At 38.7% G+C, this 18,542-nt stretch overlaps 1 protein-coding gene across 1 annotated transcript in view; it reads left to right on the top strand.

Moving 5' to 3' along the window:
• ntn1b (netrin 1b) overlaps positions 1 to 15,295 on the top strand; it is a 36,554-nt gene extending 21,259 nt beyond the window's left edge. Inside the window, exons 4-7 of the mRNA XM_079457014.1 lie at positions 1,051 to 1,200; positions 3,168 to 3,221; positions 5,899 to 5,973; positions 13,960 to 15,295. Coding sequence (XP_079313140.1) covers positions 1,051 to 1,200; positions 3,168 to 3,221; positions 5,899 to 5,973; positions 13,960 to 14,285 — 605 coding nt within the window. The 3' untranslated portion in view covers positions 14,286 to 15,295. The remainder of the gene's footprint in view (positions 1 to 1,050; positions 1,201 to 3,167; positions 3,222 to 5,898; positions 5,974 to 13,959) is intronic.
• Positions 15,296 to 18,542: the final 3,247 nt, after the last annotated feature.

The raw sequence follows: 18,542 nt of genomic DNA, 5'->3' as shown, positions 1-18,542 counted from the left end.
CTAGAGGCCTGAAGGGAAGAGTTGAGACTTCAAACAAGCAGCTTTATGGTAAATGTTTGGCAGAACGCGTGCACGAAGAAATGCTCACATTAAATGTGTGATCGTCCCGACTAACAGCTTAGCCAGATCACCTTTGAAGTGCTTTACGTTTCGTCATTAATGGGAACATAATTCAGGCTTTATTTTCTGGGGCTCGTCTTTGCCAAGAGACTTTGCGCTGGAAACTTGATCACAGCGAGCGCTCAGAAGCAAAATGACAACGCTGTCCGATCGTGAAAATTATTAACACACACACGTCAGGTACCTGTTGACTTCACGCAGTGGGGGACCACCGGATTGACGCACGGATGCAGACGTTACTCTGGACGGAATCCAGGCCCGCACACACACAGGTGTGGGTCTTGAGTCTCCCGGGTCTCAGATATTTCTCCTGAAAAAAAGAGCCAGAAATTCAAAGACAATTTTTCAGAAGACATCGTCACAAACTGAGATCAGATTTGTCACGTCTGCAATTAAAATTCATTTTCATCAGATTATTTGACCTCAACAATCTACATGCATGTTACACCGAATCTTAATTTCTTCATGGATTTTAAAGGGATAGTTCACCCCCAAAAAAACTTTTGTCATTTCAAACCTGAATTTTCATTTTCGGGTGGACTATCACATTTATCACATTTTCTTTAATCCTAAACTATTCTAATATGATACTTATACTGTATGAAACGCAAATGAGAATCTTCTGATCTATGAAAGACCAACCAATACAATTTTCTTCCTGGTGTACAGACTACTAAAGACTTTCATTAAGCTTTGATTTTAGCTGAGACTCGACATCAGTGATCCATATGTATGAAACTGTAGATCTAGACACAAAGTGCTTTGAAAATCCACCATATGGCACTTAATTACTTGAATTCTTTGAAATTATGTTTTAACATATTAACTTTTATGACCATTACAGTATTTCACAAAGTGGAAAATGTGGGAATTTTACAAACAAGTTCAGTAATGCATCACCAGCCAGCGGTTTTGTTTTCTTCTCTCCAGCCTGTGATTGCCATCCGGTCGGTGCAGCTGGTAAAACCTGTAACCAGACAACCGGGCAGTGCCCGTGCAAAGATGGCGTGACTGGCATCACCTGCAACCGCTGCGCTAAAGGCTACCAGCAGAGCCGTTCGCCCATCGCCCCCTGCATCAGTAAGAGCTGTTTTTTCATCTGTTTTCATTCGTTATTTGTATTTGAAGAATGTTTGTGCCATTTAAGATATTTATGAACTGCTTGGACGATTGAAACAGCATGATGGCTGTAAAAGTGTGATCAAGATACTTAGAAATATTTCTCAAATGACAGAAATACAGCAAGGTCCAAAGGTCTGAGATCATACTGAAAATCTGGAGTTTTCAAATTGAATAACCGAAAACAAAACATGAAGCCGAGGGATTTTAAAATAAGGAAAAGTTGAGTTTTAGGCATCAAATGTCTCTCTTAATAAAATATAAACACTGCAGAAAATGAATTCATAATGATATTTCAATGAGCTTTTCTTTCAGTATTTTACTTGTTCATTATAATATAAAAGCCCTTTTTTAAAACATTTAAAATGTGATTAGCAAGTATGTTTATACTTAAGTCAGAACGAGATAAATTCTCTGAAAAGTAATATGAATCTTGTGCAGTGTTTCTCAAAAAGATGTTGTTTTAAGGAATTTATTGGAACAGACGAATATAAAAAAATCAACACTTTCCTAAAGCAAATAAACAGCTTTAACATTCTCAGATTATTGTGAGAAATTCTCAAAATACTACTCAAGTTTTTATCGAACCTTTCATGCAATTGGTTCTGTTCATAAAATATTTTGTTCATATTTCTTTTCATTAAATTACATGAAAGCAAATGTAAATTTGTATGCATACGGTAGCAACTCACAGTGCATTCAAGGGTTTTATTAAGCAGTTTATTTACTCTAAAAGACATCAACTGTATTCACATCAACAATTGTGAAAAATAACTATGAAAGTAAAAAAATGTTGTGATATAGGTTCTAAAATATTTACACCTCAGCCTCATGATGAATTAAGTTGACATTTGAATATACAACAACATGAAAGAAAGGGGTTATTAAAAAGGTATTTTCGATAGTGCTTCATTACAAGAGTAATTGAAAAATGACTCTTGGGCTCGTTGCAGCATTAGTTATTAGTTCCCATTACCACCCACATAGAAATCACAAATACTACTCCAAAGAAATTCTGCATAAACGCCTATTAGTATTCATGACTTCATGGCCCCGGACCATTTCATTTCCGTATCGGTCCCCTGGTCCATTATTTCCTTGGATGGACATGTCGTTGATTGCCCTCCACTGAGCCAAACAGACCATGAAGCCCTGGCTCACACGACCCGTTCTGCCCCGAACCCGCTGACGGCCTTTCAACTCGTAAATCTCAGCGGCATGATGGGTGATATGTTTATTGGCAGTGTCAACAAGGCAGCAGACGGTTTCTGTGGCGATAAACGACAGGCCCACACAACAGCTGACATTTCTCGATAAGGCGCTCGCCGGGAGCCCAATGCAACCCGCGCCTATTAACGTTAAGCACTTCTATTATGTAGTAACTGATGACATCGTCAATAAAGATTTATCTGGCCCCTTGACAATACGAGTCACGAAGCTATTTAGATTGGCTTGGCGAGGATTCTTGTAGACCAACGAAAGCCGTGAACCCCAAGGAAGCAGGTTTCCTCTCATTTCTCGGGGTCGGTAACAAATGTACTGTTAAACCTGGAGAGCCCCGGCGACTAAGTGGAAAATATTCAATTTCTCATATATTTCGCGAAATATAGGTGCTTTCGTTTTAATGGGTCGATATTAAATTTTTGCGATATCAGACGTTTTGCCAACTGCGCTTTTTTATACGCTCGAATCTCCCATCGGTGTATATGTTAGAACGGTAGAGCGCTTAAAAAAGGACGTTGGGCTTTAGACAGGAAACGTATTAAAACTAGATCTCTCGTCTCTGTCATTACTGTCATTAATACTAATAATGTGTTCTCTTTTATAGAAAAGAAATAAAATCTCTCATAGTGTGGAGGCACTTTAAATGGGTGAACTAGAATCCGCAGAAAACATTTTGATGATTTCATCTCAATTGTTTGTTACAGAAATACCTGTCGCAGTACCTACGGCCACCTACACCAGTCCAGAAGAACCTATAGGTGAGTCTGGAAAAAAATCCACCAACTGTATATTACAATGACGTACTGCATGTGGTTTTCTTATGTGTTATTCACAAGTCAAAAAACTCTGCCCTTCCATATATGTTTTGTCTCAGTCAGACTTTAATCTGATTACATGCTTCATTTAAATGCGTTTGCTGTTCCGTCACAGTCTCGCTGCGTCGTATTGTGAGAGAGAACACGGCCTTGTACGTTCATTCATACTTAATTACTCAGGCTGCCAGATCGCCGGCGGGACACGGAAGGCCGAGTTTCTGGCTTTTATCAGCTCTGAGATGTTTCACAATTCACAAAGTAAACTTTCCACTGGTTAGTGGACATGACACGAAGTCATGGTGCTCAAATGGGGGAAGCAGCTTTGAATCTGACCTGCTTTGTGTCTCGTCTTTTTGGACAGCCATTTTCTGAACCGATTGCATTTTATTTGTCAATAAAAACCAATTGGAGATGAATTTATGTTGTTGGCAGTAGGGTTGCCACAATATACCGGTAGCGGCAATAACCGCGATAATAAAAATCGTAATAAACGCGTTATCACGGACATTTGACACATTAGATACAATTTTTTATAAATAAGCAACCGTACGGCCATAGGAAACAAGATAAACTTAAAGTGATACTTCACCCAAAAATGTTGTTCTGATATACACAGAGAAAGATATTTGGTTCAGAACTGCTTGCTGTCCTACATTCTTCAAAATAGCTTCTTTTGTGTTCATCAGAACAAAAAAAATATTAAGTAATGTTTCCTTAGTCAATGAGGGCAAGATATCTTTGGTAGAAGCATTCTTCTAAATATCTTTCTCTGTGTCCATCAGAGCAAAGACATTTATACAGATTTGGAACAATGGATGAAGTATCCCTTTAAATGAATGATAAATTGAACTGATAATATTATTTATTTGCGAAAACGTTTAGATACCGAGATAATATCGGCACACGAACGGTGCAGCTCACATTAACCGCGCAGTTGCTGGCGCACAAACCTAGACACATTGAAACGTGACACTCAGATTTTAATCTAAAAAATTAAATTGTAAACAAATAAAAATAATGTACGAGCTTCCTGCAGTAGGCCGCAGTTTAAAAGTCCCTGAGTGGGTTTTGTGCAATCCACCAGGAAATGGCACAGTTGTGCATGAGAGACTGTATTAAGTAGACATTTGTCCCTCCACAGGGGACATCCATTATTGGGGGACATGGGTGTAACAGGGCATAGTTAGGCTTTGTGCCGAAACCCTAATGGCCGCCCAGTCTTATCAAAGAGAGGCAGGATGAGGCGGATGAGCCCGTCCCACAAAAGCCGGCCCGTCCTTCATTCCCGCATTTACATGGAAATCAGGCGTGGCTGATACGCACTCGTCAGAATCATTTACTTTAGGACGGCACCCACATTGCGCTCTCCTGCTCCCTGCTACCACCCCCCCCCACGATCCTTCACATCCTAATTCTGTCCCCCACCCCCCAAAAATCTGGCAGGCCACCCCCCACTCTCCCCTTCAAAACTTTTTTTTTATTCGGTTTGGTGGTTCTTTCCTGCTTTGCCGTTGTCCGGGTAACCTCATTCAGACGGAATATAAAGGGACATGAAAAGGGTGGATTGGACAGAGGGCCGAGGGAAATAATGAAGTTTGTCCATATTCAGGCAAAGCTTAAAGGTCTTCTCGCTCCCATCTCTCCGCGTCTCCAAAAATCTTGCGACGTGAAGTAGCCACGACTCGAGACTCTGAGTACCACCGAGCCGTTTGAACGCTCAAGCGCTGGTTTCCGTCCAGAAGGCGGCTCGTGGGACTCCATCGCTGAGGCCCTCAAGCTCATTCTGCGGTCTCGGCTGCGGTGTCGGATGGATCCAAGCGCTACAGCTATAAATCATATGGCTGGATGGTGACCTGCGGGTTATACGGGGAGAGCTGTGTTTAAATGAGGATTCCCTCTTGCAGGCATTGTTGGTCCCTCTTGCAGGCATTGTGATGGCTGTGTTCTGTGTCTGAAAGAAGTTTAAATGACCTTTAAACCCTGTGCCCTGACAAAGCCGATGGGAGGGGGTTGATAATTGTGGTGAGAAAACAACTGTGTTAAGAAGTTAAGAAAGATTAAGTTATTAAAGACTAATGTGACTCTAAACGTTTTTTCAAACTTAAAAGTGCTGCTGCATTAGATAGGAAATAAAAGTGGTAAACAAATGATAAAAGACCTTTTCATAACACTGATCCCAAAGTGATTTTAGTCACAGGTGTCCTGGGGAAGTAACCACAGGTAGATAGAAATTCCAACAAAGTTCACTTAAGTTTTTCTTAAAAAGCACACTTGTGCTGTTGTTCTTGAAAATAAAACGTATGGAAACATATACATGTGTGTGTCACAATAACATTCAGAAGGATTTAAGCGTGCAGCGTTTCTAAAGCATGCAGCGTTTTAGGGGCGCTGTACGTGCGCACGACAGCCAATGTTTAAAACCAAGTCCGAAAGATGTACAAACATGGCCAATTTTCCTCTTATATTTTTCTACAGTTGGGAATTTCGAAAACTGATTTGGAATCTGTTAAAGAAACACTGCGTGCACCAAAATCCACATGCACACACAGCTGCAAGACTCATTTTGATTCCTTCAAACTCGCTTCTGGTTCACGACTTTTCTGCCTGTTTTCATTCTTAGACTGTGACTCGCACTGCAAGACCTCCAAGGGCAAAATGAAGGTCACCATGAAAAAATACTGCAAAAAAGATTTCGGTAAGTGGGTCTCTTTTATTTAAGAACACCTGATGTCCTCTTACTAATGATGAGCGACGCACCTTTTCTATGAGTCTCTCATAGCACTGACAGCTTATTCAGAGGCTAAAGGTTTATGTTTTAGCATCAAAGCGTGTGAACTCAGCAGGTTTCTCCAGATGGACACACTCAAACTGCCTCGCAGCATCTAGAAGACAAAAGAGGCAGCTGGTTCCTGTTGAAAGCAGACATTTCATAGATTTCAGCAGTTTAAAAACTAATATAGTTAATACAATAAAGGGGCCTATTGAAGTGGAAGAATGCGGTTATACGTTTTAAGGTTATAAGTGGTAAACCAGATAGCCGGAGGAACATTCCTAAAACGCCCTGAAATAGATCTTACACAAGTGACGGGCACGTTAGATGGCAAAGAAAAAAATATAAACATTTTCCATGCACTAAATGTAGTTTATTTCTATATTCTGCATTTAGTTTATTCTAAAAGATGACTTAAAGCTCTCTATGTACTATATTCCACACTTTGTAATTCAAAAATATTCTGCTCTATTTTACAGCTGTATAATCTTCTGCTTTTTATCAATTCTATAACATCACCTCGATTATAGATTTATAAGATTCCTCTCTATTTTCTGACTCAATAATATTCAAGTCTCTAATTCTGTATATTTTCACAATTCTGTGATATATTTTGCTCCATTTTGCAGTTCTATAATATTCCACAGATTCCAATATATATAAAATGTAATTCTATTTTCTAACTCCATTTTGCATTAATATTCTTTTCTCAAAAATAACTTTTCCAACTATATAATATTCCACTGTTTATTAATAATATGACTATTTGCTCAACACTACAACCAACATAACACCCTAGAACCCTAGAATAAAAATATGTAACAAACATTTGAATTATTTATAGACTTTTATATATATTTGCATTTCCGTTTATTCATTTGGCAGAGGCTTTTATAAAAAGCAACTTACAACTAGGAGAGCATATGAAGAGTTTGGTTCCAAAATGAGAACTCCATTTAAAATAAAATGTATATGTTAATATGCAATAATGTGTTAATAAATAAATATGTTTTTATCGTGTTTTATTGTGTTAGGTAGTGGTATTCTTTTGAGTTATTATGGCTTAAATGAAAACAAACCAACTGCAGTTCGATAGATATTAACTGGACTGGACTATAAAAACTGTTTTTAAAAACTGAGTTTTGGAACCAAACTCGTCATATAAACATTGTGTCAGCACGTTAAACATTACCGTAAGTTTACAAGGCCATGCAACTAGGAGGCAGAGCTGGAGCAAGCAAGGACGGCACAGACATAGAGAGTTATTGGTTGATTATTTTAAATAAAAAAACTGAAACAGATGGAACAATCTTGCAAACACTTCGCTATAGAGAATATGCTGTAGTACTTGGTGCTAAAAAATGTAAAGATTGTGGAAACAGCACACAGAAAACATGTAAACCTTGAATGCTTTAGAAAAACGTGAATTCAGTTCACATCTAAAAGAACACGTCTTATAAAAGGCAACAATATTAAGACTCCCGCATGCAAACAAGAGGAAGAAAAGATCTGTTTTCGACTGCTCACGGTCCTGCGGTTTGCAAAGTGGAGAAAAAGTGGAGATGTTTGATTTCACACTGTGACATCATAAACTCATTCCTGACTGGCCTCAGGTCTGGAGGGAGATCTGACATTTTTCGGTGTCCAAGAGCGCTGCCAAGCTGGAGAAAATAAGAGAGAGGGAGCGATAGAGAGAGGGGGAGACCTGCAGCAGAACTATACACATTTTTTAAGATGTGAAAAGTTAATATTGACTTTTACATTTTTATAATTTTACTTCAAGATCATTCGGGAGCGGGTGTGGGAGCAAAATGAATTCATTTATGAGTTATTTTTTTGGCCTCGTAGGGTATGTTAACCACATTCTCGCAGCCTTCAGATTTTTACGGTAGGCCTAAAAGTCTGCCTGCAGCATTTTACATACACTGAAATGTGAGTGTGCGGTTAAGGCGAGAGGAAAATATTGCACGCGAAATGAAAACTATGCTTATCCAGTGGTAATCTATATCTCAAACTGCAGTTCTCAGCCACACGGGCCACGTAAAGTGCACGTTCCACATTAATCCGTTGCACCGTATCTATAATAACATCTCTGTATTGCTCATTACTTATTCATTAGATCGCAATCTTTCCGTCTTCCTTATCACCCGGGTTACCAAAACGCATCCGAGTACCTTCCAAAGAAATATTAGATCGTATTAATAGAGATAATTGCCACGGGCTGTATCAGCATCCTTAAAGATTAATGAAGGGATGACGGAAAAGAGAGAGTGAAGGAAAGAGCGAGATATTAATGGTCAACTGTAGCTGCTATCGCCGTTTTCAGGCCAAGATATTAAGTTTCATTTGATTCGTTTCACTCTCGGCCACAAATGTTCTCGCTCTTGGTCGGTCCGCATCGGGAAGTCGTTTATCATGTTGATGTTATATAGAACAGGTAACACTGACTAAGCCTCTGGTCTCCTGACTGCAGTATAAACGTCAATGGGTGGTGGAGGTGTGGAAGGGGAAATAGGGTGTCCACATTCATCTGACCCCGATGGGTTGTGCCGACGATGGAAAATCATGGGGTCTCTCTCAGTTTAAACAACCAGCAAACGCTATTTTAGACAGCCTGACCTGCAACTAGATTCAGATATATAGCCATAGAAATGGCTATATATTAATCAGCATTTCTAGATGTATTGTTTCTATTTCCGTCCAGTGTCTGTTGAATTTTGGCTTTGAAATGGTCTCTTAATTGTCTCCACGGCTGTATTGTAAGAGGCAATAAATCATTAAGGATTCTCAAAAGCTTTTCCTGAGAAATGTCAACCTCTGCAACTTGTATTGAGACACACACACACGTATCCATTATTTATATGTATACTTTACAATATGTATACATATATATATATACATAGTATATATACTATGAAACAGAACTGTAGCAACGTCTCCAAGACGCTAGAAGAAACTACTCTTTAGAAAATTCTTTAAAATGGGATGTGTTCAAAAATAATGTCAAGAATCAATTTTATTTTATTTATTTCATTAACTTCTATTAACTAAATGAAATGAATATTTGGTGTGACCACCCTTTGCGTTTAAAGCAGAATTTGTCCTATATACACATCAACTTTCTGGTCGCTTTCCAGGTAAGTTTCTTCTAGCATCTTGGCGACATTGCCACAGTTCTTCTGGATTTAGTTTGTCTCAGTTTTTTCCACTTAAGTCATGTAATAATAGACAGATTCAATGATGGTGAGACCAGGGGCAGGTTGCGAAAACTGCTTAGACTAGACTTAGACGTTAGTCATCTCATTTTTTCCTTCAAGACTGGTCATGGCTTCTTAAAATCAGTTATATAAAAAGGTAGATTGGAATCGTTGAAATATGAAAATGAATACTGAGTAGTCCTTATTAATTCCTGGTCTGTGAGACTTAAACCCATTTTCTTGAGGTGAAAAAACAAACGTGCCCAAGACTTTTGCACAGAACCCTATACACCCATGTACATATTAATATATACAATTTTTTCCACATTCATTTCAATTGAACCGTTTTACCATAACTCTTCAGATCAAAAGGTTTTTAAGGTCACGAAAACCATCTGTTCATTCAAGTGTGTCTAAATGTTTGACCTGTGCATAGTGTATGTGATCTGCGGTATCTCTAGGGTATGAGTTTTGTAGTATTCTGTAAAAGTTAAGACTGCATCTAAATCTTCTAACTCCTGGCAGATGAGAGAGAGACAGACAGACAGACAGACAGACAAGACAGTGAGACAAGAGAGAAAGAAATACTCCCCGTCGATCCGCTTTTGTACTCGGTCGCTACGGAGACAGAAGTACCAAAGGGTCACATTCTCCTTCTCTTGGTCGGGGGGTGAATGACAATAAATCAAAGAGCATTGTGTGCGCGTCAGCGTGTGTGTATGGAGCAGTGCCACACACACACACGGCGGAGGCAGCAGTCAGCGCCTGGGTAAGCGTCTGGGAGTAGGGCGTCCCAGCGGGGGGCAAGCACAGGCTTCAGTGTGCTAATCAGGCGCACTAATTAGATTAGAGCCCGGCTTGTGTACAGCGTGTGGGTCGCGATCCAGCACACTGGGTGTGGACACAGAAAACCAGCGGGACATCTGGCAAATCTTTGGGCGTCTTCCTCTTTTTAAATTCGTTTCTCTATCACAGACAGAGGAATCCCACACCACATCACCTTTTCACCTATCCGGACCTTTTATGTATCTCCAAATTGTCGCGAAAGCACCCAAAAGATTGCCTCTTCCTATTCGGACCGTCGAGTGGGGTTTGGAGATGGATTGTGACGCCGGATTGTGCCGTGTCGCCACATGCAAAGGAGGGTTTAACTGGGATTAAACTGCCCAGCAAGACACTTGTATTTAAGATTATCTTTTAATTCTTGGGCGTTATTATACAGCTTTCAATTGTATAGCAGCCCATAATGTATTTGGATGGTTGAGGCAAACTTTAAAAGAATCAAAGCACAAACCAAGTATAATGTTGATACAGTTACCTCCAAAAAGTGTTTTTGAGTACTTAACCGAAGTTAAAACTGCGTGTATATCAGTGCGTTAGATAACAAAAATATAATTTTGTATTAAAACATTACTTAAATAATATTCAATGGTACACTATAATAGAAATGAATATGAATTATCATACATCGATTTTATCTAAATGCAACATGGGCAGAAACTGAGTTGTTTTCAATCTCAGAGACCCACTAACAGGCACATACAGAATCTTCCAGATGCAGTAGAAAAACACTGGGAATCCTTTCTACTACCTGGTTAAATCTGGAAATCGTTTGCCACCCGCATGGCATATCTGAGGCTCTGTTCTGCAGTCAAACTGAAAATCTGCCAGCTTGGCAGGATTGAAAGTCATCTGTGCCAGCGATTCTGGAAAAAGCATCAAACATGTGCAGAGAAAGATTTGACATACAGTTTCGCAATTTTAAAAATACTCCAAATACAACCACACTTTATGGGCGTAAAGTAAACTTTTGTCGACGGGTAATGCATAAATTATTTTGAAAAGAGAGAAACCAAGTATGTCTTGAGTGTATTGTCGGGTGGTTTAATACTTGGGTAAGGGGTATACGCCTATCACACACATTTTGGACCCGCTTTAGGCTTGCTGCCGTCTCCGCCGCAAGAGATGAGAGCGAGTCAAGAGCGAGACCCGGGGCAGGATTCTCACGCTGCTCTTGGAGCGTCCATCGGGAGCCGGCCTCGGCCAGCTCATGAGGTCGAAACACATCCGCGACACTTCTGGCACTTTCTCTGTGGCCAGGATGATAAACAGCGCACCCCCCTCGCCCGCCAGCGTCACCCTCCGCACACCCTTCTTTTTATCTCCCGGAGAATCGGGCTCCGACCCAGAGAAACAGAGGCGATGAATGCCGAGACTGTGGGAGTACGTTCAACTCGCACCAACACTTTTCTTTTCTTCTCTCAAATTGGGTGCAATTTGCTCACAGCATCCCCCCCGCCGCTCAATTGGGACATTCCATTCAGCGATCGGGGGCGATCTGTGCCCCCCTCTCTAAAGTGCTCACATTCAAGGGGGTAAAGAAAGGGAACTAGGAGAGAAAGAGCACTTCCTGTGTCATTTTTACACAATGCTGTAATGGCATATTTCTTCAAACATGTGTCGCCGGGTTATGGGTTACACTCTGTGAGTGTTTTTGGGCGTTACAGACGGGGCCGATTCTCGCAGAATGCCCACCGGAGGTTTTTTTGCCTCTAGGCGTCTCGCAAGTCTCTCCGTGTGAAAGCACTTCAGGTCAAGTAGAGATTAGCTGGCAATCTACACGTCTGATTATGTTTAAAAATGGGAGATCTTTGCCAGCTGTTTGCGTTACCGGTTACCACACGTTCTGGATGTTTATGTAGGATGCTTTCGCTTTGTTGTAATAGTTGCAAATACCTGCTGAACTACGTGTAATGGCTTCCAAAAGTCTGCGACCACAAATATGGATATTATAATGAAAACACGAAAGGATTTTTAGGATTTGGTGCGATTTGCAGGTCACTAGGCAAACTCCAATTACAAAAATGCTGAAACACTTGCTAAAATTATTATCCGATTACCATTTGTATAACCCAGGGGTCGAGTCGCGGCAGGCAAAAAAGTCATTTTTGTGCAAGCTGGTTGATTTCAGATTTTGCTTTTATAACTTTAACAATACTATAAAATGACAACGTTCACAATAAATCGTTTATTTTAGTTGGTTTGTTACTCCTATCCTATATTTGTCCTCTAATCTTTAGCTGCAGTTTTCTAAAAAAATTATTTTTAGCTGATTTACACATCTACCATACCAATGATATGTGTTCATAGTATTTTGATCATTTTAAATAAAAGATATCTGAAATCTGTTTTGTAAAAATCTGTAACACCAATATGTGGTTAAAATTAAATAAAGATTACAGGTGTACCTGTTTTCAGAATCTGGATTTCTGCTTTTTAAATATATGGAGGCAAATATTCAATGATATATATGCTCATTTGCATATCAAAAGACTTGCAATGCAAAACATTTTATTTGGTAAATTTCAAGTGAACACAGATTGTTTAAATTAAAAAGAAACATCTTATTAACCTGCAGGCGCTGGTGTTGACAGTTTTGGCTCAGACTGTTTTAAAAAACTCATTTAGAGAAAACGGCTGCTAAAGATAAGCAATTACATGAGGACAAACAGAGGATAGGAATAACAAACCAACTAAAATAAACTATTTATTGTGAACGTTGTCATTTATAGTATTATTGTTAAAGAAGACATGTTATAAAAGCAAATACTTTTTGTCTGCCGTGTCTTATAGAAATAAATAAAAACACTTATGGTTGAAACAGTTAAAATTATTGCTTTCTTTTCTGGAGACCCCTTAGAACCCCCTGGAGGACCCCCGGTATAACTACTCATTGATAACAAAAACCGTGGTTAAACTAAACCATAGGTCATTTGTATATGGCACATTTTTTCACCTTTTTATAAATTCTTGAACTGATAATACAGTATACTATTTATATACTGTAAATATATGTATTTAGTCTATTCTTTCTAATTATTTACGGACAAAAAACAATGTAGGCCACAGACTTTTGAAACCGAAATCTATCATCACTCTTTCACACTGAAACATAAACTTTGAAAGTCTACATCAGACGCATGTGAGATTAATAGGAGACTTGAGCAAGTTTGATTTATTCTCCTTTTAATGTCATTCATCTAGGATAAACGTTTGACATGTCTATATTTTATTTCCTGTGGGTGTTGCTCAGAACTTTAAGGGATTTGTCCATCAGCAAGTGAAAGCTTACGTTTTAAACACAAACGATTATAGAGAGAGCGGAACGGGCAGGTCTCCATCTTTTCCTTTTATCAATACGAGGAGAGGGAAGGAAAGTGTTTTTATGGCAACGTCCATTGTGGTTAAATATTACAGCGTGGCACGGTAATGTCATTGAAATGCCAACAGAAAGCAAACCAGCCAATAAGGATTTAATCTGTAATACCTGATTTAACACTCCCAGGAAAACTTTTGATGCAGTTCTCAGTTTCAACTACTTCAAGTCAACTCAGATGTTTCTCCCAAAACTGAAACTTAGAAACCAGTGAGACAATTGTAAAAATACATAGCGTATGCAGGTGTAAAATGAATGTTGACTGTATGGGCAAAATAATCTGTTTGGGGGCAATTTATTTTAATATTCGTTCATATTGAGATCTCCAATAATATTGACTTCTGAGCTAAGTTTGTGACATTGTTGAGATCTCTTCAAAAACATTTGAGATTTTGTTTAGTTTTTTCTCAGGAGATGCAGGAGCCTGCAGATAATGTTTTTCACAATGATGTCTAGACGAAATATTTGAAATATTAACTTCTCTCTATCTCTCCCAAGCGGTCCAGGTTCACGTGCTGAAGGGAGACAAGGCAGGTGAATGGTGGAAGTTCACCATCAACATCATCTCCGTGTATAAGCAGGGCGGACAGCGCATCCGCAGAGGAGACCAGCTCCTGTGGGTTCGCGCTAAAGACGTGGCGTGCAAGTGCCCGAAAATCAAACCGGGCAGGAAGTACCTGCTCATGGGCTCCGATATTGACGACGACTCCCGCAGTCAGAGCGGCGTGGTGGCGGACAAGGGCAGCCTTCTCATCCCCTGGAAAGACCTGTGGGCCCGTCGGCTCCGGAAATTCCAGCAGCGCGACAAGAGGGGAAAGTGCTAATGGAGAAACGCGAGATTAAAAACAGGAGAAGATAAAATATTGACCCAGGCACCTACATGTCGGATGGTTGTTTGATGTGAACTGCGCCGAAGGACAACCCGTTGTGCAGTTTTGCCTTCCGTTGTTTGTCGTTTTATTTCCCATCCAGATTTTATTTTTTCATACCTTCAAGTTTGCAGAATTTGCACCTACTATTAAGTCTACATGTATGTAAAGTGGTTTATGTGTGATGGTGTCTCTATGATTTCTGTCTTTCTCAAAGGATGAAACAAGCTACTGAGTCAGTTGATCTGTGTGAAAGCGCTCCTTCAGAGTCATTGGCATGAATTTTTCGAAGCTCACCTTACATGTAGTGGGGTCCAAAAGTGATCGCTAGAGGAAATGCTTCTGTGTTTCTTATTTAACACAATTTTATTATCAGCATAACACGTTGAATGAGTTGCTGTAGCTCTAGAGCAAACAGCAAACAGTGCCAAGATCATGGGTTCCATTCCCAGGAAATGCATGTACTATAAAATTAATAATGTGTACCTTAAATGTAAAATGATAAATATATACATACATTATACATTTTCTTATTAATGCAAAAACAAAGAAATCTAAAAAGAAGGTGAGAGTAGTTTTTAAGTAAAGCTCAAATTCGTTTTGTGACCTTTGGACCCCGCTGTACAAAGACTATAGTTTCATGAGATGACAACATTTGATATGATGGAAAAATTGATGCCAATCTGTCAAGCAAACACAAGCCAAAATTAAATACGTTTAACTTTTACACTCTCTCCAATCTTTCGACAATACCTCAATGTTTCTATTCAAGTATTTTGATCGTTTCAAATGGCATGACATCATCGTGTTTCTTTGGCGCCAAAAGCTGAGCTGCTACTTTTGGCCGTTTATACTAACCGTGGGCTAGTCTAGAGTTTAGTTATATAAATAAAATGTTATTTTTAACCACTTAGTGATTCTATTATGTAAAAAAGAAAAATATTTTTCGACCACACAATGACGACAAGCAAAATATTATGGAGACTAACTCTGAAATATCCCGCACTGAATAAAATGGAAACATTGGGAATAAGTAAATGAGGGGGAAACAATGGAGTTTTAAATCCGAGACGACTTAAAAAAGTGTGGTCAGACTAAAGATCAGTGGTAGAATGATGCAGGATGGCTTCGTTCAGTCCTATAACAGCGTTCAGAGCCTCGCCTTTTCCTCTGCATGATTCATTCACTTCCAGTATTTTCGTGGAATCGTATTCACAGCTATATTTATCGTTAATCCTACATCCAAAACTGAACGAGATACAGTGAAATGGCTCTTATTATGTAGTTAAACAAACAACGTTGTGTTATCACTCACGCGGTACCTTCGTATGTTCTGGTACTTTACTGCGGTGATATGCTCTACTGTTATTTGTATAGTTGTATAGTTTTTTCTTCCTTTTTGTACAATATTTAGTAGATTATATTCTCATGCAATTAACCATTTGTATGCCATGAACTTGATATTCTGGAAAGGAAAAGATGTTTAGGTTTTCTTTGTTTACATTGAGTTAATAGTGTAGAGAGAGGGTTGAACTATGTATATATATATATATATATATATATATATATATATATACACATACTTACATGTGACCCACACACGCGCACACACACACACACAACATTAACATGCAGTCACTGTCCGGCTATGAAACTCAGACTGTGGCTACAAAAAAACTCACCTACGGTCTGGTCTCCTGGAGACTCTCTGACCTCACACCTAGACTCTGACCAGTTTTCCTGCCGTTTGGAAAATGACTCTGTTGAACAGATTTTTAATGAAGACATTGATATTATTCTCATGTATATGATGTTTTACTGTATTCTTTGCAAATGCTCTGTATTGTCCCGTAATTCGTACTAATATATTATGATCTCATAAATGAACGTATTTAATGACACATGAACTCACATGACGTGTTTTATCTTTGGTCCCAAATATTGTACATATAAAGTATTTTTAAATGTAGCCACAGCGCAATGTTAATCGGAAAAAGGAAACTAAATGCAATAAACAATAAACCGTAAACTGTACACACGAGAACTGTTTGTCCCCTGTTATATTATAATCCTTCGTATACAAAACGATTTATTTTCTAACAAAACAGTTTTTTTTAAATGGATCACTTGGGCTAAATAATAAAGAAAAAGTAAAAGGTTCATTACGATAGATGTGAAATCCTGTTTAAGCATCTTGATAAAATGACAGGAGAACATTTGTACAAATTCTAGACATAGGGTGACTACACTTTGGATATTTCTTTTGTCCCAACATGGTTCTCGAAGTTACATTTGTGTTAATCCATAGTTTTCGAGATTTACTATGTTTTCAAATGTGAAAGAAAATATGAATAAAGATTGAGTAAGTGACCCTAAACCTTTAAAAGACAGTGTACATGAACAGTTACTGCATAAAACTGTATAGATGGATGGATATTCATTATGGATGGAAAAGTAAGGAGACCGGTCAGAATAATGAGCCAAGTTAAATACTGAACTGCGTCAGGTGGCGGGCCCGTTGAACCCAAAGCAAAGAGTTAGTGTGAACAATAAATGTCACATGCTTATAAATTACAGTTCTGTTTTTTCGACAAACCAGCATACAAGCTATGCTACATCATCATTTACTTTGGCTCTTCTCACCTTTTAAAAGATGGAAGACTTTAAATAAGCGTTTTTTTATCAGGCTCCTACATTTACATTCAGCAATACTAGATATTTCAGAGCGGGCAGAATGTGGCATTTAGCGGGTTTAAAAGCAAAATGATCAGTTTCATTATTATTATCTAGTATTAGTTTTATTATTAAAAGTCAATATTATTAAAGTTTTCAATATGAACTCGAACATTACACATCAAAATGACACACATTTCATTGTGTCCTTCCAATCTACATTCATTTTACACCACCATATTCTTCGTGTATTTAACAATTTCTATTTGTATATCTTCTGAACAATTTTAGGTCAATATCAGAAATGTGATACTTAAAAATAAGCAACTGCTTCTCTATGAAACATCAACGACTGAGTGCATTAAATAAATGTAAGAAAAATGTTAAAAAGTGTTTAAGACAAACAGAAATCTGTGACAGAAATCTGTGTTAAAGTATAAAGCATTGAGCATCACCTCTAAATAAAAAGCTGTAGTGCAGCCAGTGGCATTTTAACCACATGACCCCATGGAAAGCCTTATGTGTAATAATATGTAATGATTTTAAAACTCCTGTTCCTGTTCTGAAAACGTTTGTCTCAGACACACTCCCACTATTGTGTCACTGTTAACAGCCATCAGGCACCTCCTAAAACAACAGTTTCCGGAATGTCTGCGAGTGTGCGTGGGGCTGGAAAGGTCAAATCCAGATCATATACGGTCCACGGCGCTACGCTGCATAATTTGGTCCGCAGGATCCCGAATGATCTTTTGTGAAGACCCTCCTTCTTTTTGGTCAATTTGGATTCCTTTCAGTGCCGGGGCCTCCCATGTTAACCCTCAACAAACTTCTGAGACATCACACAGTCTTGTTTGATTCTCAGAAACATTTCAAAGGTTTTTACCTGCATAGGTTTCATGTTATGATGTGTAATGTGCCAACTACTGCCAACCTCCTGAGCCCGCATCCTCACTAAAATGAAGCAAGAAGCATCATAAGTGAACCATCTGGCAGCAATTCAACTGAGTTAGACTCATCTGGGTCAAAACAAATATCTCATGCAAACCCATGTGCATCATACAGTACAGATATCCCCTCATGAAAAAGCACATATACTGTACACACCTTTCAGATATTGGTTGATATACTATTGCAATTAGAGACATTTATGCATTTAATATTTTTAATAAATACTTTAAAAAATAAGGATACACATCCAAATGGTCTTTAAGGGGATAATTCATCCCAAGGATAAAAATTCGGTCACGAATAACTCAACCTCAAGTTGTTCCAAACCTGCTTAAATGTCTTTGTTTGGTTGAACACGAAGGATGATAGTTGAAGGAATGTTAGATACTAAGATTCGCTTTAACAATCAAAACGGATAGCTTTTTCACCCAACTCATCACAATGCATTATGGGACTTGACAAAGAGTATACATGGCAGAAAGAAAATGTAACCTTTGCTTTTTATATTTGCATTGATACAAGTAAATTTTACGTATATATTTCCATACCACTTTGAACAGTTTTGCATTGTTGTAAAGCAGCTTTACACAT

The sequence above is a fragment of the Barbatula barbatula genome, assembly GCF_947034865.1.
Source record: "Barbatula barbatula genome assembly, chromosome: 5".
Classification (NCBI taxonomy): domain Eukaryota; kingdom Metazoa; phylum Chordata; class Actinopteri; order Cypriniformes; family Nemacheilidae; genus Barbatula; species Barbatula barbatula.
This window is presented reverse-complemented; position numbering and strand designations above follow the sequence as displayed.